This window comes from Portunus trituberculatus, chromosome 18 (genome assembly GCF_017591435.1).
Source record: "Portunus trituberculatus isolate SZX2019 chromosome 18, ASM1759143v1, whole genome shotgun sequence".
Lineage (NCBI taxonomy): Eukaryota > Metazoa > Arthropoda > Malacostraca > Decapoda > Portunidae > Portunus > Portunus trituberculatus.
The window spans coordinates 1695805-1719968 of NC_059272.1; the positions used below are offsets into that span (position 1 = coordinate 1695805).

The following is a 24164-nucleotide window of genomic DNA, read 5'->3' on the forward strand; positions in this document are numbered from 1 at the left end:
GGTCTGTCTCTAGATCAGCCTGGGACACGGATGGTGTTGAGGAGTCACGTGCTGCCCAAAAAACGCAAATACTGTACATAGATTTGGTATGAGATGTTTGAAAGTAAGGATGTATGACATTGGTGTATACACTCAACCCTCGATTTGCCGGACTAAAAGGGGGGAAGGCTTGTCCGGGAATGGCAAATGTCCAGCAATGGAAAATGTCCGGGGGTCTACCCCCTTGCCGGACTTTACCCTATACAGGTTGAACCCCGTTTTAACGGCACGCGATTTACCGGAATCCCGTGTTTAACGGCAAAAATTTCCGGTGGGAACATAGTGTTGTCTTTAACGGCATTTCGGCACCTGCACCAGCTGTACCAGGAAGTTGGAAAATAAATCAGACGTTTTTTGTTCAGAAAAACAAAACTGAGGGAGAAGAAAGAGACTTTGCACCAGATGTGGAAGACAAGAGAAAGAAAAATAAAAGAAAGGCAGGATCAGGAAGAATAAAAGTAACAGGAGGTGCCGAGGCAAAGGCAAAACCTCCGACGACCATCATCATCATCATCATCTCACCACGTGGGGCCGTAACACATGTCCGAAACTGTCTGTTTTTTCACCCCATACAGCTCGCAGACTTGGGCAACACTCATTCCTCCATCTATTTTACGTAAAAGTTCCAGTTTTTGCGACACAGAAAGGTGCACAGGTTTAGCTGTACGCTTGGTTACTTTCTTTGGTGGGTTTTTGGGTGGCATCGTTGTGAAGAAGAGGTGTATCCACGACAAGCACGTAAGCACAACACTCGTGTGACGCGGCAGACTTGTTTACAGTCCAGTACTAGACGTGTATGTCCGCCCGCGCTGCCATCTATAGTGCCCGATTTGCGAACTTTGTCTGGCGCGGTAGTTTGAAATTGACTTGTCCCGGACTTTTTTTTTTTTTTTTTTTTTTTATCCCACAGACTTGTCCGGCAAATCCGAAATCCGGCAAATGGAGGTCCGGCAAATCGAGGGTTGAGTGTATTCAGTTTATAAATACTTACTTTGTGGTATTATTGAGTCAGGTATGTCAGTTTTACCTTAAGGTGCAGTACAAATAGGACCCACGCTTTTGTATTTTGCATTACGATCTTACTCATATTATTTATTTTGTGCGGTTTGCTGCTACCACAGTGCAAAGTAAAAGTACCAAAGGCTGTGGAAAGTGCTCTGTCAAAGGATATCTTCTTGACTATCCTTCCCTTTCTTTTGTGTGTGTGTGTGTGTGTGTGTGTGTGTGTGTGTGTGTGTGTGTGTGTGTGAGAGAGAGAGAGAGAGAGAGAGAGAGAGAGTGTGTGTGAGTGAGTGCTAGTCGCCATCTCATTTCTCTCTCTCTCTCTCTCTCTCTCTCTCTCTCTCTCTCTCTCTCTCTCTCTCTCTCTCTCTCTCTCTCTCTCTCTCTCTCTCTCTCTCTCTCTCTCTCTCTCTCTCTCTCTCTCTCAGTATATGATGAAGGTGAAGCAAAAGAGATAGGTGTGATGTAAATGTATGTTTCTGGAGATACTCTTTCATTTATTGGTAATGAGAGATACTATTTATTAAGTTTTGTTTACTTGTCACTTGGTGCTGTGATATCTTCATAGTAAGTGTTAGTTCCTCATGTGCAGTGGTGGGCGTCACTCAAGCAACTCTCATGAACATCAACTTCCACCTTTTTGGACCTGTGTTTTCCTGCCCTTGCATTGTGCTGCTAGGGGATGCTGATGAAGTGATGGTGGTATTGCATTGAGGAAGTAGTTTAGTAAGGATGATAATGCCACATATTCTGGTCAGTGTTGCTGCTGTATTCTTGGTTACTGTATTGTTTAGTTATAATCCATCTCTTTCCTCCTTTATATCTCTCATCCCTCTTCTGTGCTTGTCAACCATCATCTTCCTTCCATTTGTGCTGCAACTCAGTGTCCAGTGGCTTGGCTTGTCCAGCGGGGCACAGATTGCACCACCTCACCCGCCTGGTCCAGCATACCATTGCATCACCCATCCATTTTTATTTCCTTTAGTGTGGAGGGTGTCCATTCATTGTCATGGTTCCATTGCACCATTTCAAAAGGCATCACATTTCAAAATGGAAGCCATCCTGAGACACTGCTAGAACTTCCTTTGTGGTGGCTGGGAATTATTATTGTAATAAATAATAATATAATAGTTATCAGTTATTAATTACATTATATTGTTTTCAGTTTGATTTTGATTGATTTATTGATTGATTTTTATTTCTTAAATTTTTCTTAAATTAAGTATTTAAGATGGATGAAGTGTAGTTTAGTTATGGTTTGTGAATGAAGAAATGTTCAGTGCATGTTATTTAACAGGCATATGTGGAGGAGAGAAGGTCCAAGGTGGTGAAGTTGTGACTATTGCTTCAAATCTTATAATGCGTTGCCCACCATTGCTTACATGTACTTTTATTTTTATATTTTGTAACGTTGTGTAGGAAAGAAGTGTTGATATATGATGCTTTAACAATAAACTCAATTTTTTGCTAGTTCTGATTCTCATCACTTCCACCAGGAACACTACCAGAGTGAACGGTAAGTGGACACATTCTAAACAACACAAGAAAATAAGAGAAGCTGCAAGAAGCCATGTGACAGTCCCTACATATGAAACACTTTCCTATTTCCATCAGTTGTACCCATCCATAAATTTGTCTGATCTTTTAAAGCTCTCTATTAGCTCATCACTGACAACCTGAGTCTGTTCCATTCATCTAACACTCTATGGCAACCAAGTCCTCTCAATATCTTTCTTGAACCTGCTTTTTTTTAAAAACTTGTATATGTTAATTTTATCCTGTTTACTAGATAAAACACAGAAGTAGTGCTTTTCTTTTTGGGGAGAATCCCCTAGACTTCCTTATAAGGGTCTGGGCTCGGCCTCCAATGTTTTCAGTCCTAAGAAATGCCCCTGCTCTGGAGGGAGGATAGTTGGATATGATGAACAAAGAACAGTTGTGAATGTGTAACTAACTTAGCCATTAGGACCTTTACTGGATGTTCAGCCACAGCAGATCAGGTACAGTCTTGCATCAGGTCCTGCAGCACAACTAAGCTGGGAAAAAAAAAAAATAATAATAATAGACAGGTAATAATAGTAATAACAATACTAATAGATAAAAAGTGAAATATTATGGGAGGTTCAGAGGAAGGAACAAATTACTGAGGTTTATGGCAAGTTACCACGAGAGATACGTCATATAAGCGATACATATGAGCATCCCGCCGCTGCCATCAGTATGTCTGTGATGCCCACCTTCAGAATACCAAGTATCAAGGGAGTTCATCTGGCACTTGTCATAAAGCTTATCCGCACAACTAGAGTAACTTTTTAAGGAACTGGCACCTTCATACAGTGGGCTTTCCATTTATTTACCCATTATCAATTTTATATGGCATTTTGATTTTATTACACCTATGTCCCTTCTTACTGATAGACTAAGTAGATAATTAGCTCTGGAGACAGGACGCTAACTGGTATGTAGTAGTAGAAGTAAGTGTAAAAGCGGTTTGTGCGCATTAATATTGCCTTGACAACTTCCTTCGAGGCCATGCAGTGAACGCTCTTGCATATAAATGTGTAAAAAATAAGTAACAAAAAGTAGTAGTAGTAGTGGTAGTAGTAGTAGTAGTAGTAACAGCAGTAGTTGTAGCAGTAGGGGGATTGCCATCTCGTATATAGATAGCTAGATAATTAATAACAGTCCTAGTGCGTATTATGAGCAGTCTTTATTTATACTATCAGCATTATAATCTTTAGCAATATCCAGCAGTATTTTACCATCACCCAATCAGTAGCCCACTGCCATTTTTTTTAAACCCACTGCCCAGTCAGTAGTATATGAAGAAAAAAATAGTAGCATTAATAACAGTAGTAGTAGTAGTAGTAGTAGTAGTAGCAGTAGTTACCCAATCAGTAGTAAAAATTAAAAGAAAGGCCAGTAGCATAAATAACAGTAGTATAGTGGTAGCAGTAGTAGCAGTAGCAGTAATAGCAGTAGCAGTAATAGCAGTAGCAGTAGTAGTAGTCATAGTAGTAGTAGTAGTAGTAGTAGTAGATAACCTTGCCTTTACACACGAGGTCACTTAGAGGTTTGTTTACTTGTGTCTGGCCGGAGATAAACTGCAGGTCCCATGACGAGAGTGACCCCTGCTACGTGTGTGTCCCCCGTGTGACTTGCCCTGCCGTGCCGTGTCGTGCCGTGCCGTGCCGTGCCGCGCCGTGCCGCCTGCCATGTGAGGCGCCACACACACCATGTCAAGCGGGGACGACGGCTGGAAGGAGAGGCTGGGCATTGTGATCCCCATTGACCTGTCAGACTCAGACATCGAGGAGGACAGACTCGGCGCCGCCTCGCCCAGGAGGAGCTCTGACCTCAGCATCAAGTGAGTGTGTGTGTGTGTGTGTGTGAGAGAGAAAAACAAATGTGAAATAATATGATAAGGTATGTGTGTGTGTGTAATTTTTTCACCTCGGTTGCCTGCTGGTCACCCAGCCAGTCTTCCCCATTACGGAGCGAGCTCAGAGCTCATAGACCGATCTTCGGGTAGGACTGAGACCACAACACACTCCACATACCCGGAAAGCGAGGTCACAACCCCTCAAGTTACATCCTGTACCTATTTACTGCTAGGTGAACACACCCACACATTAAGAGGCTTGCCCATTTGCCTCGCCACTTACCGGAACTTGAACCCGGCCCTCTCGATTGTGAGTCGAGCGTGCTAACCACTACACGATGCGGTGTGTCTTAGGTCTTATTATAGTGGTTATGTGTGTGTGTGTGTTTACGTAGTTGTATATTACAGGGTTTGAGTGGGCTCCTAGTGACCTGTCTCCATATCTACATTTCTCCAACTTTTCTTTCAATTTGTGCACACTTTCTGCTGCTACAATCTCTTGACTCATCCATTCCAGATGTCCACCATCCTATGTGGAAAACTGAACTTAATGTTCCTCAGACACTGACTTTTCATGATCTTCTTGGAGTGTCCTCTTGTTCGTCTGTCTCCATCCTCCGTCAGTGTTATCAGGTCTTGTCTGTCTATCTTTTCCGTATGATTTACTAACTTATACATTGTTATTAGGTCTCCTCTTTCCCCTTCTATCCTTCAAATTTGGTGCGTAGTTCGATTTCCTTCAGTCTTTCTTCATAGGGAAGATCCTTTAATTCTGGGATCATCTTTGTAGCAGCCCTTTGTATTCTTTCTAGTTTCTTGATATTTTTATTCCTGTATGGTGACCATACCATTACTGCATATTCCACTTTAGGGCTTATTATAATGGTTATGTGTGTGTGTGTGTGTGTGTGTGTGTGTGTGTGTGTGTGTGTGTGCTGTCTTAGCACCTCATAAAGATTAAACTGGTGATTATTTTTCCCAGTGGTTACTTTTTATGGTTAATTAGCAGTTTCAGCCAACCGTGGAATCTGTGATGTGGCTTAGCATGTTTATCTGGTGAGAAATGTGAATTGATTGTTGCCATATTTAATGTCTGTTACAAATTAATAATTTTTGAGTTATGACTAGTTTTTTAACTCCAGTTTATGCCCACCTGTCATTCACAATGATCTCATGGAAACTGGGAAATCATGCTTTTTGTGTTGGGGTCATTAAAGCAACTAATGTGAATTGCTAAAGAGGTTGGAAATCAACAAAATCACTTAAAAAAATCTCTGGAAATACTTTGATGGCAGCAGCTGCGAGCGTTGCTTTGTTATTGTTGAGCAGCATTGCCAACGATATGCTACCCGTGGATTTGGGTCTGTTGCAAAGGTTGGCTCCCGACACTACATCAGGATTCCCCCCAAGGGTTATGTACCAGTGTTATTACAGTCTTGCACCAACAGTAACATGGCTTTTCTCACCCTTCACATCGTATAGAGCTTTTCATTCTGAGTAATGTGAACCTTTACATATCAGCCACAAATTGTTTATAAGTTAATTTGTTCTGAGGAAGACGAATCAGCGGTGTGTGTCGCCTTCACTAGGTTAGGTTAAAGTTAGGGTTAGGTTAGTTTTGGTTAAATAGCTAACTTTCAATAGGTGGCTTATGCAGCGGTGAACAGTGGTGGTGGCGAATACTCTCCACAGCAGCAACAGTCAAATTTTTGTGCTGTTACTTTCGTGATACTTTGTGATAACAAAAGTGTAAAGTATTTTCTTCTGGTACATTTTGGTCTGTTTTGTTGTATTAAACATTTCTTTCGTTATCATCACAATACAGTACTTTTTGAAGGGATGAATTGTATTTTTTTGAGGAAAGGGGAGGGGAATATAAAAAACTGAAGTGCAAATTCATTGAAAACAGGTCAAAAACTACCAGAAAAAAATAGTTTTATCCTGAAGTGAGATGGTGTAGAGTGTAAATTTACCGGGTTACCTAAAAACTAAACCCAACATTATGACCTCAAATTTAATGCTTGTCACTAACTAAGCCCAACATCATAACCTTCTAGCCAGGGGGCTCCACCCCCCAGATCCCTCCCCATCTACTGACCAAACCTAACACAACCTTGATGTAATGTATGTCAAACAAATGTTGGTTTGGAGAAACTATAAAATTTTTTGAAAAAACATCTATACAAAGGAGGGGGTGGACACAGCCTTGGTTGGGAGGTGTTAATGTTAGGGTTTGTTTAGTGACCTTGGTGAGAGTCCAGGGGCCACAGCTCCATGGCTTGATTATGATACTGGGTTTGGTTAGTCAGCCTTTGAGGTTTTTACTAAGTATAGTGGACTCAGCCACAAAAATTGTGAATTGTTGGCAGTGTTACTCAACAATAACAAAGCAATGCTCGCCACCACCACTGCCGCCATCAAAGTATTTTCTGAGATTTTTTTATGTGCTTTTGTTGATTTCTGAGCTCTTTAACGATGAACATTAGTTGCTTTAATGCTCCACCTCCTGATTTCTCACAGGTCCCCCAGGATTGTTGGGAATAAGGTGGGCATAAGTTGGAGGTGAAAAAGTCATAACTCAAAAGATATTAATTTATTACAGAAATGACATACACCATCAATCATTTCACTACATTTATCACCAGGGAAACATGAGTCACATCACAGATTCTATATTTGGATGAAACTGCAAACTGGCCTTTATTTTTCTGCCAATGGTTACTTTTTAATTTTTAGTTTTTACCTGATTCTGCTCTTCCCCTTCCGTGACTGTCGATTCACTCATTACCTAAACAACTTTTCGGCATTCTTGCTGCTTTATGCTGCATTTCTTTTGCCATGTTGTTGAACAGCTTTGTGCTTCAGAAATAATGATGTTTGTTTCCTCTTCTCTTGTTGTGATTGCTGATTCATTAAGCATCTAGAGTATTTAAAAAAAAATTTTTTATTCATACCATGTGGGCTTTTCACGGGAATTTCTGGGCTAAAGGGGATACTTTTTGGGGTACCTCCTATCTCAAAGCCCACCCTCTAGGAAACCATTGCTCCGAGTGAGGAAGCCCAACCTACAGTCGAACCGTGGACAGGATTTGAACCTGTGCACTTTGAGACCCCTCGGACCCCAAAGCACGCATGGTTCCACTGTACTATTTATTCATTTTCATTCAGGTTTGCACAGATCACCTTGGGTTGGGATAGAGTGTCAGTGGTAGGTTGTGAGTGGCAAGTGCTGTGCTGGGTGTTTTCTGCCTGTAGCCTCAGAATGTAGCAAGTTCCAGTCCCAGCTGGAGCTATCATCAAATAACCGGCAGGAACCAGGACTTTTATTATGCATCTCTCTCTCTCTCTCTCTCTCTCTCTCTCTCTCTCTCTCTCTCTCTCTCTCTCTCTCTCTCTCTCTCTCTCTCTCTCTCTCTCTCTCTCTCTCTCTCTCTCTCTCTCTCTCTCTCTCTCTCTCTTGCCAGTCATGTAGCTTTGAAAAGACCAAAACTTTGTTCTTTATTTTCTTTTGTTGCCTTATCCCACTGGAGCACACCAGACAGAGGAGACACAGCCACAGCAGATACATGAAGAAGGAATATAGCGTGATGCATCAACTCCCATCATCTGTCTAGCAAAGTGCTTTAAATCTGATACATTTCTGCTGATATATTTTTTAATTGCATAAATATTAACATTCAAAAGTGATACATTGATTAAATTGTTGTATCATATATACATATTAGCTTTGGATGGTTTGATTTAGGAGTCATTTGTGTCTAATTTTATATACTGACAGTGACTGACTAATGCAATGATAGGCCTGCCTTACTGGTCACTGACAGCTACAGCTTCCACTGGTGAGGTTGACACTTCTCTGTTATCAGAGGATGACAAAGAAACCTGAAGCTGATCTTTGTTATTGTTATTTTGTGTGTAGGGAACATTGATGCAATACCAACATCATGCCTGGCAGTGAGACAGCCAAGTATTCTCTCTCTCTCTCTCTCTCTCTCTCTCTCTCTCTCTCTCTCTCTCTCTCTCTCTCTCTCTCTCTCTCTCTCTCTCTCTCTCTCTCTCTCTCTCTCTCTCTCTCTCTCTCTTCACACCAGGCTGGCAATCTTGTATGCAGTGATGCTGACAAAGCACCAAACTCTTACATGCCCATCATTTGCACTTAACTCTGCCAGCTTACTTGAAAAAAAGAAAAAAACTCTTGAACTTTGCAGTGGAGCTTGCTTTGCTTTGCTTCCCACAGGACAAACAGCGATGAACTCATCATCTCAGAAGAAGCAGAGAGGGTGGAGAGTTTTGACTCCTTCTCTCAGGAAGAGGAGGAACTGGCCAATTACATGAAGGTGTATGGAAGGACACCGCCTCGCACCACACGGCTCCGCAGACAGAAGGAGAGGGACGCCTACTGGTGAGTCAGTCCGGGGTGAAATAAACCTGTCTTGGTGTAGAAAGGACTCATATCTTTTGTCTTAGTGCACTTAGAACTTGCCAGTGATAAATTGAACTTGTCTTCTTTCAGAAAAAACTTACTTCTGTGAAATAAAGTTTTTTTTTGTTATAGTGAGGACTCATTGCAAGTATGGCCAAGTTGATTGCTAAGGTGTGTGTTTGTCATGACAGTTTGCAGGCCAAGGAGGCAGCTAAGGCAACGCTGAAGAGGCGGGACACCTCTGAGCGGTTCCTCTCCCTCCCAGGGTTCACCGACCATGGCATTGCGGAGGCCTGTGAGTATGTGAGGTGTTGACTGGAGGTGGTGAAGTGAACACCATTTTTATTGAAAATGGACTAGGAGACAAACAATCTATTGTAGGCATTTCCTTTTGTTTTTATTATTATTTCGGGAAATTAATTATTGAGGGGAACAGTTTTTTTTTTTATTAGTTTTCATTGAGCAAGCACATTGCTGAGGTGAATGTTGTGTTAGAGCAATGGTGGTGGTGTGACAGTGTAGGTAGAGAGCATTGCATAAACCATCACAGGATGTTGATTGAGGCTTGGGATTAGTACAGATTGTCAAGGCAAAGATAAAGTGTGTTTCTAACGTCACGGTCAGAGAGTGAGAAATAACATAGATAAGGGTGATTAGAAGGAGGAACAAGAGAACTTTATCTCCAAAACACTAGCAGGAGTGGCAGTGACTGGTAAGCATGACCTTCTAAATGTCTATGGGAAGTGACACTGCACTGATTATCTTCTCTCCATCTGTGTTTCTTTTCTTATCTGGTAACAGTTCCAAGGGAGTTTATCATGTCTTGTTTTTTTGCTTTTTGGTCTTTGACAGGAAGTGTAGTGTGGGAATGAAAGATAAGGGACTATGAATTCTGGTGATTTCTTACAGTGTATGAAAACATGAATAGAAAAGTTGTGAAGATGTCTTGATAGTGCACATAACAGGTATCAGTGTGTAATGGCAAGCGAAGTCATTGCTGTGATGAAAATTTTGGCCTTGATAATGGTAGACAAACATTTCATGTGCATGTCCACGGGAAAAGTAATGACAAAAAAATAACATGGAAACTCTGGTGTCCCATTGCAGTCATCCACAGAGGATCAATCAGTATGTGCAGCTGTGAGTGATATCTGTTTGTGTATTGAAGTGAGTGTGCTCCCTGTAAGCAGTCCTGGAGACACTGGTGTAGTGGTGCTGTTGTTGAAGCAATAGGCAATCCTGGGTGTAGTGCAGCCAGTGTTGGTGTAATGTGTGGCCTGGTGGGCATAGTGTCAGGGACCGAGGTGTAAGGTGCCCTGGTGTCTGCTGTTGTTTACTTAGTCTCAGAATCACCTGCCATACTTGGTGCTGTAAACTGGTCCTGTAACTTTGCCAGTCGAGTTCATGCAGACTTGCCATAGTGTTGCAGTCAGTGTGTGATGTTCCTGTTTTGTGGTTGGCTTACTTGTTCTTGTATTATTGCAATGTGTGTGGCAGGCTGACTTGTTCACACAAGAGCCTTGATGTATTTGTAAGAATTCAGTGTCTGTGTCCACACAGTCTGTTGTGTAGAGGTGATTGATGATTTTGGTGCATATTTTAGAGCAAGATGGCAGTCTATAGGCCAGCCAGTGCGTTGGAGCACCAGCCAGTGATATTGTTAGCATGCTTGTGTTGCTACATAGTCTGTCATTGAAGGTAATTGCTAAGTTGAGACTTGGTAGTGTATGCAGGTCAAACAACAGGATGACTCTTCTTTCTGCTTCACATGAAATGGAAGGAATCTCATGGTTCTGTAACTGTACAAGATTTACACAGCTCCATTGGTAGAAAGTGCAATCCTTTCTTAGAATTATACCCCTGAACATACCTGGAGCCCAGTTCTGTGTCCCGGCAGCTCCAGAGAGGACGCGCCAGCACCTCCGAGAGAGGAAGCGGTCCAAGGACAGGAAGCGTTCCCGGGAGAGGAACCGCAAGAAATCCATCATTGAGAACCTGACGAGTGTGTTGAGCACCCTCAGCACGCAGGAATGTGAGGAGCGGTGTGAGAGCATGCCGCCCCTCTCCCCGGCATACAAGGTGAGGCATATTACCAAACCATCAGCTGGAGCATATCTTGGCTATGTTATTGTTTTGACCTATCCATTTGTTTGGTGTCCATTTATTTACTTTTTTTTTTTTTACGTAAGAAAGGGACTGGCCAAGAACAACAAGGAGAGAGAGAGAGAGAGAGAGAGAGAGAGAGAGAGAGAGAGAGAGAGAGAGACACTAATTTGCCAGTCCCTAGTGAAACCTATACTAGTCTAGAACTTACACCATTGATTTGTGACACATTACTCCTCAAACTCAAGTAAAGGAGATGACCACAACCTCACTTCACTTTATCTGCTTTTACCCTGCTGTCTCTCCCACTGATAGCATGCAGCAGTCACCCAAGCAGCCCAGTACACACCTCATGGCTCATCAGTGTTTGGACTTCCTTTGTGCCCCTTTTGTATTGAGTATTACATGTTATTTTGTTCACTCCCCTATCCTCCCTTGGCCTCAGTGGTCCAGCATTGTCACCTTCCTTTGCTGCTGTTGCTCTTACACTCCATCACTGTCTGCCTTCATCATTTAGGTAACACGTTTTGTATCATTTTGCCGCAGCACTCATTGGCCCTCACTGCTGCTGGTGGTGGTGGTCATGGTGGTGGTGACAGCATATTTGCCCCACCGTCATTTGCTTACTGATCTGTTTATTTATTCAGTTATGTTGTGTTCTTTATTGTATTGTGGTCTTCTTACTTCATGTTATTAATTTGTGGTATGTAATCTATCTATCTATCTTTCTTTCCATCTATATTAGTTTATCTATATATTGGTCTTTATTTATCTACCTACCTATTTATCTATCTATCTACCTTTCCATCTATCTATTTGTCTATCTATCCATCCTTGTATGTATCCATCTATATATCTATCTATCAATCTTTCCATCTATATATATCTGTCTACCTTTCCATTTATCTATCCATCTATATATCCATGTATTTATCTATCTATCTTTCCATCTATCAATCTCTTTATCTATCTACCTACACAGCAAAGGAAGTGTGGTCAGAGTGGTTACCTTTGCACTTCTCCCGTAGGTGGAATCGAGGACGCGGTACATGAGTGTGTCTTGCCGCAAGGTGAATGACGACGATGACACAGAACAGACAGAGATCCGCAAGCAGTCCACCGCTGAGCTGCCGCAGGACCGGGTCGCCTACTACAAGCATCTGCAGGGTCAGATCAAGGTCGGCTCCCAGGACTTGACCTTCAGCAGCCGACAGGTACAGGCACCACCACTCCACTTACTTGCCAACTTGGTGGTCAATAATGTGTCTTTTTACCTATTTATGGTTGTCATTTTGTTCTTACTTAGCAGACTCGCCAGTGGTCTGTGTCAGTGTGTTTGACCCCTTCAGTATGGGAATGCATTTTTATCATAATGGGTATGATTTGAGGATTTTATTGACATTAGGAAGATTAGTAGCCAGAGTTTCCACTATTTTAATGCCCACATGAATTTTTGAAACTGTATGAAATTACCAAATAGTAACCAGAATGAATATGAAAATGTACTATAGTACTGAAGGGGTTAAGATGTGACATTTCTTTATAGTGTCAGTCAGTCTCCTGGTCTCCATCATGCGTTGAGAAGTGACTCCTTACATTCCTGTTGTCCCTAGCATTAACTAGCTGTTGCTCTCCCTCAAATGTCTTCACCTGACTCTCTGCATTCCATTGTTTCCTGTAGCATTGACAGTTAGTGGCTCATTGTTTCTTGTAGCATTGATAATCAGTGGCTCTACTTCAGATGTCCAGAGATAGCCCTATGTTCTTTTGTTTGCCCCAGCAGTAGTAGTGAATTGTTCTCCTGTAGCAGTAACAGTCTGATGCTTTCCATCAAATGTCTGTCTTGAACTGACTCCCTGTGTCCCCCCAGCAGAGTGAAGAAGAGGCCCTGTACCAACAGGAGCTCTATGAGATACTGTGGCTGGAGCTGCAGGCATGGCGGGCTGGCATTGACTGCACCACTTATGACCTCCAGCTGATGATAAAGAGGAATGAGGTAACACAGACAGCCTCCTGGATACAGTACTGTTATTGGGGTGGTACTTGTTCAATATATTTCATGTTATTTGTGCTGATGTCATGTTCCTTTGTTTGCAGGTTTTGGAGATTATCCAGGAAGTTCTCAACTTCAAATTTGATCCAGACAGACCTGAGAAGGAAAGTGTCTCCAGTTTTTCTAGTAAGAAGATAACAACAGTTGATGAGCTGGTGACAGCGGGCGACCTGAGGATTGGCGGCATCCCGGTGGCGGCCCATGACCTGCCGGATGGGGCAGGCGGCAGCAGGATGGTGGGGGGAGAGGAGTGTGAGGGGTGTCTGTCCATCTGGTGTGTGCCCTGCAAGGACAACCAGACCAAGGCCCTTGTTCAGGTCGCTACACTGCTGAAAAAACTTGACTATGCTGAGTCCCTTTTCCCCTCCACCGAGAAGCTGGCTTTCCACCATCCTGAGTGGAAGCAGGACAGCTTCATCAACCGGTACAAGGCGCTGTGTGTGTGGTACAACATGACCGTGCAGCTCAGGATGAAGGTGAAGGTCCTCGGAAAGCTTCTTGGCAACATGACCAACACCCTTATCCCTTGGCCTGACCTCACCACCGATTTTATTGACACCACAACCCCAACCTCCAGCTATGACTCAGGGACACAGTTCTCCCAGCAGTTTGAGGAGAGTCCCCAGGAGGCGGAGGTGCAGGTCCCAAAGTCCTTATCCATGTCCAATGTCCGCTTCGTCATCGACAGCGACAAGTCTGACGCCAGCTCCAACCCCTCAGACTCCAACAACTCCACTGACTCAGGCCACACCACCGCCAGCACCAACAGTGGCCTTCTGATGCCCCCCAGCCACTCAGTGGGCCAGGCGGGTCAGGCCTCCTCGGGCCTGCGCCGCTGCCTCAGCGACATCTTCATCGAGGCCAACCCTTACAGGTGCTGAGGCACGGTTGTGCTGGTGTGTGTGTGTGTGTGTGTGTGTGTGTGTGTGTGTGTGTGTGTGTGTGTGTGTTTGGCACTGAGGGTTGCAATGTGGTGTGGTGGCATGCTAGAGATGGTTGAGTGCCTTTACTGAAGTATTGTCCTTGCAGGAAGTATGTGGAGAAGCTTCTGAGGAACAAGGGCATGAAGAAGACATTTGACAAGGTCGCAGAAGTGATCCGGGACGTAATGAACCGCACCATGTGTGTCCTGGAGTTCAACCATGATGACAAGAAGAGGGTGAGTGGTGGTAGTAGTAGTAGTGGTAGTAGTAGTAGTAGTGGTGGTAGTGCAGTCACCTTGCTGTGCACTGCTGTATGGACATACCTGTGAGGGATTGCTGGGACTGATTCAGTGTGTTTATTTGATAACCTTATTCCCTTCACCTCAGGTTCTTTCTGAATGTTAGAATATTATTCAATGCATTGCCAATTTAAGCTGTAAATATTTAAAGGCGTGGGTGTCCTCCATATATCAAAGACCAGGAACATTTGTGGCAAGATTCATGCCACATGTCTGTAAATAGTGCTTAAAAGACTGTTATTCACCTGCCCATCTATATACCAGGCCATCAATCCCACATGGAATGGCAAAGACAAAACACCACACTCTCTTATCTCTCTGTCTCTGGTGGAAAGGGGAAGTGTCATGGATCACCACACCACACCAAACATTTTGTTATTTGTTTTGAAGGTGTCGTGAACATTCTGCTTTGTGAAGAAAGCGACGACATAGATTCAGATGGAGTGTTCCTGTGTGGCATGAGATGTCTTTCAATAGGTATTTCTGTGTTTCCCTCAGGCTGACTCGGATATCATGTCCAAAGCGCTGGCGGAGACATCGCAGGAGCTTAGTCGGCACAAGGCATGGACGGCAAAGTTCACTGAGATGGGGCTGCCGTCCTTCTATGCACTCTTCATCTTCCTGTCGTCCGTGTCACTGCAGATGATGCGGGAGTGTCTCAAGCTGCGCCTGGAGCAGATGCCGGAGAAACCATCGCGGCTCAGCATCAGGGAGGTGAGGGGCGCTCCATCTGCTCACCTAACTTATTATTTATTTATTTAATCCCTTGAGTACCATGATGCATTTCCATATTCATCCTGGTGACTATTTGGTGATTTTCTACAGCTTCAGAAACTCATGTGGGGGATTAAAGTAGTGAAGACTGGCCACCAATCTTTTGAGCTCCAATGACCTTTTCTAATGTCAATAAAATGGTCTAATCGTACACAAATCTCAGGATAAAAATTTGTTACGTATTGAAGAGGTTAAGAGTGGTACTGGCCAAGGGAAAAATAAATAAATACAATAAAACAAAAAAATACTGGATTCTTCGTATCACTTTCCCTGCCACGTGACGTGTTTTATTCCTAATTACCAACCACTGTGAGACATCTTCCACAGTTGCCTCCAAACATTACACTGGTCGGAAATTGTTAATCTATTCTTATGATTCCCAATTTTCCTTCTTGTCGGTACTTGCAAAGATTTCATTGCCTTTAGTGCTGTTAATAATTACATAGTTACAGATGATTATCAACTTCATACAGGCAACCCCCGTTTAACGAAGGTTCACACAACGAAATTTTTCGCTACAACGAAGGTTTCATTGTTTTCGTTGCTCGTTTAACGAACACCAAACTCGCTTTAACGAAGTTTTATCCAGGTATTTTTTTCCAAATTTGAAAGCCCCACCGTGTCATGCAAGCTGACAGGCTTTCGAATACACCAGGAGCTGCTGGTACTAAGGCCTGGCTCAGGAGAAATCCTGGGACACCTGTAGAATAAAGATCAAGATCAAGCCTCTCGTGGACAACACAGGCACTGCCGATACAAAGGCCTGACTCAGAAGAAATTCTGCGTCACCTGTAGCATCAAGATCAAAATCAAGATCACGTGCACCACTCACTCCCCAGTCAAAACATAACAGCGTCACCAGCAGCTCATCTTCCCTAGTTCAACTTACCACCAAAACACCCTGCAATGTGGCCTAACGTTCCTAAGAAGACCAGGAAGTGTCTTACTCTCGAAGTGAAGCTGGGTATTATTCACAGACAAGAGAGGCCAGAAAACTAATAACATTGCTTGCCACCATCTTGACTCCATCTACTGTCTACTATTTTCAAGTCAGCAGACTCTATTAAGAAGGCTGGTGAGACCGCATCTTCCTTGAAAGCTAAAGAACCACCTGAACTCGTGACTCTACAATGGATAAAATGGAAAGCCTTGTGGAAATGTGGTACATAAGTTTTGTATGTGGTACCATGATGCGCACTTTGTTTACATTCCACAGGTTGCCGGTTAGTGTATTTCCGTTTCACTCTCCCTCCCTTCATAAAGTTAAGATCATCAACATTATAAAGTTACGTACATACATACATTAGTGTACATTATAATGACTTAAATTAAACTACCTAAATGTTTAACTTCATAATTTTTACTTTCATTAAACCTTTTACTGTACTATGATGCACTCTCGCTTTGCTTACTCTCAATGGAAGTTCAAATCAGGGGTTAAACTTGTTATAATCGGTTCGCTTAACGAAGTGTTTTTTAGGAACGTAACCCCTTCGTTAAGTGGGGGTTGCCTGTATTTGTCTGTAAACATTTTATTTGCTAATCTTCACATCAATGTTTCCTTTACTTTCATCTTGTTACTCGTTTTGATGCATTTGTTACTGTGGTTTTCAGCTGATGAGGGAGTACAAGGAGGGAGTGAAGTTTGCGGTGCTGGTGAGGCAGAAGTACTTGCGAGTGTGTCATGCACTGTTTGCCCACCTCACCCCAAAGCTGCGGGAAAACCTGGAGATGCGGCAGAATCAGGCCATCGAGGAGCTGGACACCAATATTAAGAGGATGCTGGAGGTGAGGCAGCCACGGCACAGTGTGTGTGTGTGTGTGTGTGAAAGCTGGTTTAGTTAATGTTTTGAAGGAATTAAGAAAGACTTGTGATTGTAAAATAGTACTGTTGTTTCTGCTTTTGTGTGTGTTTGTATGTGTGTTGAGAAAAAATAGAAACTTATGACCTATCTCATCATCACAGGAAAGTGCTAATCTTAAGGTTAGGGAAATAAAAAAAGTGACACACACAACTTTGCATTTTCATGATTCGGGCTTGTATCACCTTGGTGTTTCTTCAGTAGTACAAGTGAACTATTGACACTAGCCATCCTGTTGAAGAATGGTCAGGAATAAGACTGCACTGCACTAAGCCACTGGACCGTTGTCACTGTGTGTTTGTGTGCCTGCAGGTGTATCTGGAGTGGCTGGACCAGTTTGTGTGTATGCTGCATCGGGAGCCTCATGCCTCAGGTCTGCAGCGCAACTTCCTGCAAGAGGAGTGGCGCTTCGTGCAGGCCACTTGTCCCCATGTCACCGAGGGGGACAGCCTGGCAGCCACACGCTTCTGGTGAGCCAACTGCTCCTGTGTGCTGCATGTCTGTTGGGGAGAGGAGCTTGTGTGTCTGTGAAGAAAAAGACTTGAACTCTCAATTGGCTTTTTGATTAAGATACTTTAGCATTTTTATCTATTTTGATTGATTTACTTTTGTTGTAAGATGGTTTCCAGTCAGTAACAAGAGAGGTTGAAAAAGACATGCTGAAGATGCCAGTCCTAATACAGTCATGTTTAGAAGGAAAAACAAATCTTTAAAAAATTACCCTTTAAAAAGATGTCAAATACATGGAATAAAAAAAAGAATAAATTGCGAGCTATATCAGTGGCATTATGGAAAGAAACACACACTCATACAGTCGTGTAACCAGCAAAGACAGAAGCAGAGCTCAGAGTGGCCTTGTCTTGCAGCAACATTGCCTGCCACATGCTGTGCAGTGTTGGTGACTTCATCGACACCGGTATAGACGACCAGATGGCGGCCATGCAGGACTCCACCCTTGGCAACTTGGACGATGCTGAGGAGGATGAAGACTTGGAGCAGGACGAGATTCAGAAGTGAGTATGTGTGAGGCAGGTGGTGGTGGTGGTGGTGGTGGTATTGTGGTGTAAGGGAGATAATGGTGGTGATGGTAAGGGTGTCTTGGTGGTATGTGAGGGAGATAATGGTGGTGGTGGTGGTGTGAGGGAGGTGGTGGTGGTGTCGTGCTGGTGGTGGTGGTGGTATCATGCTGGTGGTGTGAGGGAGGTAATGGTGATGATGGTGAGGGTGTCTTGGTGGTGTATGAGGGAGATGGTGGTGGTATTATATGAGGTAGTTGTTGGTGGTAGTGGCGGTGAGGATGACTTGGTGGTGATGTGAAGGTGGTAGTGGTGCTGTGTGAGGGAGGTAATGGTGGTGGTGGTGGTGGTGATGGTGACGGTGTCTTGGTTTTGAGGGAGGTGGTGGTGGTGGTGGTGGTGGTGAGGGTGTCTTGGTGGTGATGTGAAGGAGGTGGTGGTGTTGTTTGCGGGAGGTAATGGTGGTGGTGAGGGTGTCTTGGTGGTAAGGTGATACAGAATGGCTTTGTTACAGTGGCTTTGGACAGACATGGGAACACAGTCTGGATCACAAAGAATACTTGAACTAAACACTGTTCCTTTCAGAGAGAGGTGGAGTTGCGTGGTAAGTTCAGCCCTTGGCCTTGGTCTTTCTCTTTATGGACAGTATATTACAATCTTTTATTTCATTCTGTATGTTGTCTCATTATCTCATCACCCAATGTGATTTTATACCATTTTTTTTAGATTCTATGCTACATCTTCATCATAATCCTTTTTTTCTTTATGTAAGTTTTTTTTTATTTATTTATTTTTTTATGGCCTATAGTGCCTGTAGGCATACTTGAAGAGTATATGTGGGAAGCACTGTTCAGCTTCCACCCATTACTGGCACAGGCAATTTCATTTATAGTGGTACCCATATTAGGGCCCATATCACCACTTAAGTGCATCATTGATATAACCACCTAGAACCTGGGTATCATGGTGACACGTAGGTAACTTTAAACTACTCCACGAATGGCATAGCTTCAAAGCAGTATGTGGTGGGATTCAAACCTACGTGTGGACGTCTGACCGATCCCACACTCACCACCTTATCCACTACGCCATTGCTTCCCTAAAGTGTGTTCATCCTCCTGTATGTTGTGTTAGTCATGCTCCCACACCACACCATCCACTGCCATCCATTCCTCACACAAAACTAGCATGATAGATTGTATAGAGCCATATTGATTCTCACTTTTTCACTTCCATTGCTTTATGTCACAAAGTTTCCTTTCCTGTTTGGTTTTCCTTTTTCCACCTTTGCCAATTGGTCCTCCTGCTGGCAGGAAGCGTCTGCTGCAGCGGTGCCGGGCACTGCAGGTGTTGCTGGCAGAGACTCGGGAGCGGTCGCTGCGTGCTGCTGGGCTGGCCAAGATGCTGAGGAAAGACCTGGAGGTGGCTGCTGAGTTCAGTCTGTGTGAGGAGCCAGAGCTGGTGCTGACCCGGCTGCAGCTCACTGGTCACGTGAAGGTGTTGGCGCCTCACAGCCACAACCACTTCATCTTTGTGCCAGGTGCAACACTTCTCTCCCTATTCAGTCCTGGCCATACCATACAGTGACAACATATCCTATTATACAACACACACACACACACACACACACACACCGGTAGCTCAGTGGTTAGAGTGCTGGCTTCACAAGCCAGAGGACCGGGGTTTGATTCCCCGGCCGGGTGGAGATATTTGGGTGTGTCTCCTTTCACGTGTAGCCCCTGTTCACCTAGCAGTGAGTAGGTACGGGATGTAAATCGAGGAGTTGTGACCTTGTTGTCCCGGTGTGTGGTGTGTGCCTGGTCTCAGGCCTATCTGAAGATCGGAAATAATGAGCTCTGAGCTCGTTCCGTAGGGTAATGTCTGGCTGTCTCGTCAGAGACTGCAGCAGATCAAATAATGAAACACACACACACACACACACACACACACACACACACACACACACACACACACACACACACACACACACACACACACACACACACACATATATAATTGGTTTCTATGTACAGCTGTTCTAGAAAAAGGCATATAAGTGCAAATAGGCTGGTGTGTGCTGGATGGTTTCTTGTAGCTTCCTTTATTTTCATAGCTCTTATGTTCTATGTAAGTGTGTAACCAAGTACATTTTTATGTCTTTCAAAATGTGGATCAGTTCAATTGGTTATCCATTTACTGCTTTGACATTCAGTAAGCCTGTGGTGTAACTTTTTATTACCCTTGTTACTCTCTTAATGTTTGTCTGTATCTATTTACCTGCACCTGTTTCCTTAGCCACATTGATACCCATCCACCCACCCATCAAGCCCAGAGGCATCTCTAAAGCCAGCTATTCCTCAGGGCGCATCAAGGACAAGCGGGAGTACATCTGGAACCTGCTGGACATGAGGGTGGGCGGCATGGACCAGGAGGATGACGAGCTGGGAGGCTACCTGGTGCTGATGCGGTGTGACAACCTGGCCTCCTCCTGCCGCTGGTCGGGGGACGTCATTGAGATTGAACCAACAGCCGACTGTACCATCACTCTGTCCAGGATTGTGGTGGGTGGTGCAGCTTGCATGGATGTTTTCTTTCTTTTTTTTCTGTAAGAGGGGAAAGCTGGCCAAGGGCAACAAAACAAAAAAAAGACCCACTAAGTTGCCAGTCCTCTTGCAGGTCTGAGAGAGTTAGTCTTAAAAGGGGTAAATGTCTTGAAATCTTGTTGAACCCCTCCCTTGAAACACCCTCTCCTTGAAGTTTGTGGATAGTGCATAAAGGTTTGTTTATCTATTTGTACACCAGGTCACTAGTCCCACACAGCACCACACACTCAAGCACACATCATTCACACTCTTAGCCATGTCAGTCTCTAGTGGAAATGGATAATCTCTTTGACTACTGTACTACATGCCAAGAATTTAAGTGCAGCACAGCAAGGTCTGACATTATTTTAATCCTGTCCCTTCATGGTGAGACGGTTCCCTGCTCTGGAGACTGTTCCCTAACCTGTACCAAATTCCATTCCTGAGGCAACACCACAAAGAAATAAACTACTTGCATGTGGATGGTGTCATTAATTGTAGTGAGGTGATGCTTGGTGGAGTGTGATGCTAGGCTGAAGTTAACTTGGAAGGATGTTTTGCCGGGAGGTGTCTTTGGATATGTAAAGGCTGTGTGATTGATTGCAGTGAAGTGGTGATGAGCTTTGTGGTGTTGTAGTGTTGAGTTCAGTGTGTGAGTGCTGGTTTAGTTAATGTTTTGGAGTGGATAAATATTCGTGATTGTAAGATAGTGTTGGTGAGTGTTTCAGCTTTGTGTGTGTGTTTGTGTTTGTGTGTGTGTGTGTGTGTGTGTATTTACCTAGTTGTATTTACCTAGTTGTAGTTTTACAGGGCCTGGGCTTTATGCTCGTGTGGTCCCGTCTCCATATCTACACTTATCCAATTTTTCTTTAAAACTATGTACACTCTTTGCTGATACCACTTCCTCACTCAAACTGTTCCAAGTCTCAACACATCTTTGCGGGAAACTAAATTTTTTAACATCTCTCAGACATCGTCCCTTGCTTAGTTTCTTACTATGCGATCTTGTGCTTCTAAAGTCATATTCTTCTCTCAGGATCAGTTTCTCATTATCCACTTCATCCATTCCGTTAATCAATTTATAAACTTGTATCAGATCCTCTCTCTCTTCTCTGCTCCAAGGTTGGTAGATCCATTGCCTTTAGTCTCTCCTCATATGCCATCCCTTTAAATTCTGGAACCATTCTTGTAGCCATTTTTGTAGTCTCTCTAATTTTCTTATGTGTTTCTTTTTATGGGGAGTCCACACAACTCCTGCATATTCCAATCTAGGTCTTATTTTAGTACTTATCAATTTCTTCATCATTTCCTTGTCCATATAGTGAAATGCTACTCCAATATTCCTTAGCAAATTATACGTCTCTCTGAAAATTCTATCAATATGGCTAACCGGTTGATTATTTTCTTCCATTGTCACTCCCAAGTCCTTTTCCTTTTTACTTTTCTAGTTCTACTCCATCTCCCATCTTATAGATTCCCACTGGTCGTCTTTCACTTTTCCCATTTCCATGACATGGCTTTTGTCCACATTGAATTCCATCTCCCATTTTTGCTCCATTTCCAGATCTTGTTTAAGTCTTCCTGTAGTATTTCACAATCCTCTTTTGTTTAATGACTCTGCACAGTTTCGCATCGTCCATAAACAGATTTATGTAGCTGTTCACTCCCTCTGGCATGTCATTTATATATACGAGAAAAAGTATTGGTGCCAATACTGACCCTGTGGCACTCCGCTGTCTACTGTTCTCCACTTGGACTTCATATCTTTAACTATCGTCCTTATTTCTCTCCCCTTAAGTAATTCTTCATCCATCTCAATGTGCTTCCTTTTAAGCCACCCTTCTCCTCTAACTTCCATAGTAATCTTTCATGTGGCACTTTATCAAAAGCCTTTTTAGATCTAAATAAATACAGTCAACCCATCCTCTCTCTCTTGTACTTTATCAACTATTCTAGAGTAGAAACTCAATAAATTTGTCACACATGACCGACCTTTTCTAAAACCAAATTGGCTATTTGATAATATTTTGTTGTCTTCAAGAAACTCGATCCATTGCTTCTTTATTACTTTTCACACATCTTGCATATTACACTAGTTAGTGATACCGGCCTGTAATTTAAAGGTTCTTCCTTCCTTCCGCTCTTATATATGGGAACCACCTCAGCTCTTTTCCACTCCACTGGCACTGTTCCATTTTCTATTGAGCATTTTATGATGTTGTATATTGGACTTGCTAGTTCTTCCCTACATTCTTTCAGTATTCTGCCTGAGACTTCATCCGGTCCCATTGCCTTTTCCTCATCCAATTCCGTCATCAACTTTTTATTTCAAGCTTGGTTACTTTAATCTCTTTCATATAGACAGTCTCTCTATTACCCTGTGGTCTTTCAAATTTGGATTCCTTAGTAAAGACCTCATGAAATTTACTATTTAACAGTTCTGCCATACTTTTGGGTCTTCCACCATTCCGTTTTCTCCTTTTAACCTTTCTATTGTTTCTTTTTGTCTTATTTTTCCATTTATGAATCTGTAGAACAATTTTGGTTGTTCCTTACATTTTCGACAATGTCCTTTTCATAGTTCTTTTCTTCTTCCTTTCTCACCTTAGCATATTCATTTCTTGCTGTTTTGAAGTTTTCCTTATTTTCTGGATTTCTGTTTCTTCTCCACCTTTTCCATGCTCCATCTCGTGTGTGTGTGTGTGTGTGTGTGTGTGTGTGTGTGTGTGTGTGTGTGTGTGTGTGTGTGTGTGTGTGTGTTTCACTGTTTGATCTGCTGCAGTCTCTGGCGAGACAGCCAGGCGTTACCCTACGGAACGAGCTCAGAGCTCATTATTTCCGATCTTCGGATAGGCCTGAGACCAGGCACGCACCACACACTGGGACAACAAGGTCACAACTCCTTGATTTACATCCTGTACCTACTCACTGCTAGGTGAACAGGGGCTACACGTGAAAGGAGACACACCCAAATATCTCCACCCAGCCGGGGAATCGAACCCCGGTCCTCTGGCTTGTGAAGCCAGCGCTCTAACCACTGAGTTACCGGGCGTGTGTGTGTGTGTGTGTTGGTGAGTAAATTGATGTGCCTGTAGGATGTATGTGTGTGCATGTGTGTTGGTGGATGGAATGATGGATGGGAATGTGATATGTACTTTGTCTTCACTCTCCTCTCATGCATGTGTCAGGCTGGTGTGTCGGTAAATAACCAACTGAATATCAGAGTGCTAATGTTTCCACTCCACTTCCTATGAACAGGTTACAAGTCTACTGGTGGTGGTGTCGTCGGGCACGATGCTTGTTCCTCTGCGGAGGGAGTTCCAGCACTGCATGGGCAGCACCGTGACTCTTATGCGGGATCAGACAGCACCCAACAAGGCTGTCACGCACTCCATCGATGAGCTCAAGGTAACACTGAAGCAGGAGGAAAGCAGTAGTGTTGATCCTTGATTAAATTTTTCCTTGCAGAAGTTATTGTGATTTTGAAGGATATTTTGATGATTAGATTTTCCCTTGCAGAAATTATTGTAATTTTTGAAGAGTATTTTGATGATTTTTGTGATTCTGCACCAGCCATGAGGAAAAACACCATGAGTAAAGATTTTTCTGACCTTTGAGGGTTTTATGATTCTAGAGACAATTTAACAAAGATTTTGACACATCAGTGGAGAAAAATCATGACAACTTGCTTAGTGATATCTCTGGC

General features: G+C 43.3%; 2 protein-coding genes across 4 annotated transcripts in view; both read left to right on the forward strand.

Moving 5' to 3' along the window:
* LOC123505863 overlaps positions 1–251 on the forward strand; it is a 33322-nt gene extending 33071 nt beyond the window's left edge. The window contains exon 10 of the mRNA XM_045257670.1: positions 14–251. Coding sequence (XP_045113605.1) covers positions 14–92 — 79 coding nt within the window. The 3' untranslated portion in view covers positions 93–251. The remainder of the gene's footprint in view (positions 1–13) is intronic.
* Positions 252–4023: 3772 nt separating this feature from the next.
* LOC123505862 (mitogen-activated protein kinase kinase kinase 4-like) overlaps positions 4024–24164 on the forward strand; it is a 47804-nt gene continuing 27663 nt past the window's right edge. The window contains exons 1-16 of one of the 3 annotated variants that reach the window (XM_045257669.1): positions 4270–4408; positions 7276–7298; positions 8661–8825; positions 9038–9141; positions 10744–10925; positions 11978–12163; positions 12820–12945; positions 13047–13876; positions 14032–14161; positions 14723–14938; positions 16613–16786; positions 17173–17330; positions 17727–17873; positions 19190–19416; positions 20238–20437; positions 23717–23866. In XM_045257669.1, coding sequence (XP_045113604.1) covers positions 7294–7298; positions 8661–8825; positions 9038–9141; positions 10744–10925; positions 11978–12163; positions 12820–12945; positions 13047–13876; positions 14032–14161; positions 14723–14938; positions 16613–16786; positions 17173–17330; positions 17727–17873; positions 19190–19416; positions 20238–20437; positions 23717–23866 — 3000 coding nt within the window. In that variant the 5' untranslated portion in view covers positions 4270–4408; positions 7276–7293. Of the gene's footprint in view, positions 4409–7275; positions 7299–8660; positions 8826–9037; positions 9142–10743; positions 10926–11977; positions 12164–12819; positions 12946–13046; positions 13877–14031; positions 14162–14722; positions 14939–16612; positions 16787–17172; positions 17331–17726; positions 17874–19189; positions 19417–20237; positions 20438–23716; positions 23867–24164 lie in introns of all 3 variants that reach the window. The other 2 variants (XM_045257667.1, XM_045257668.1) reach the window with 2 other exon arrangements.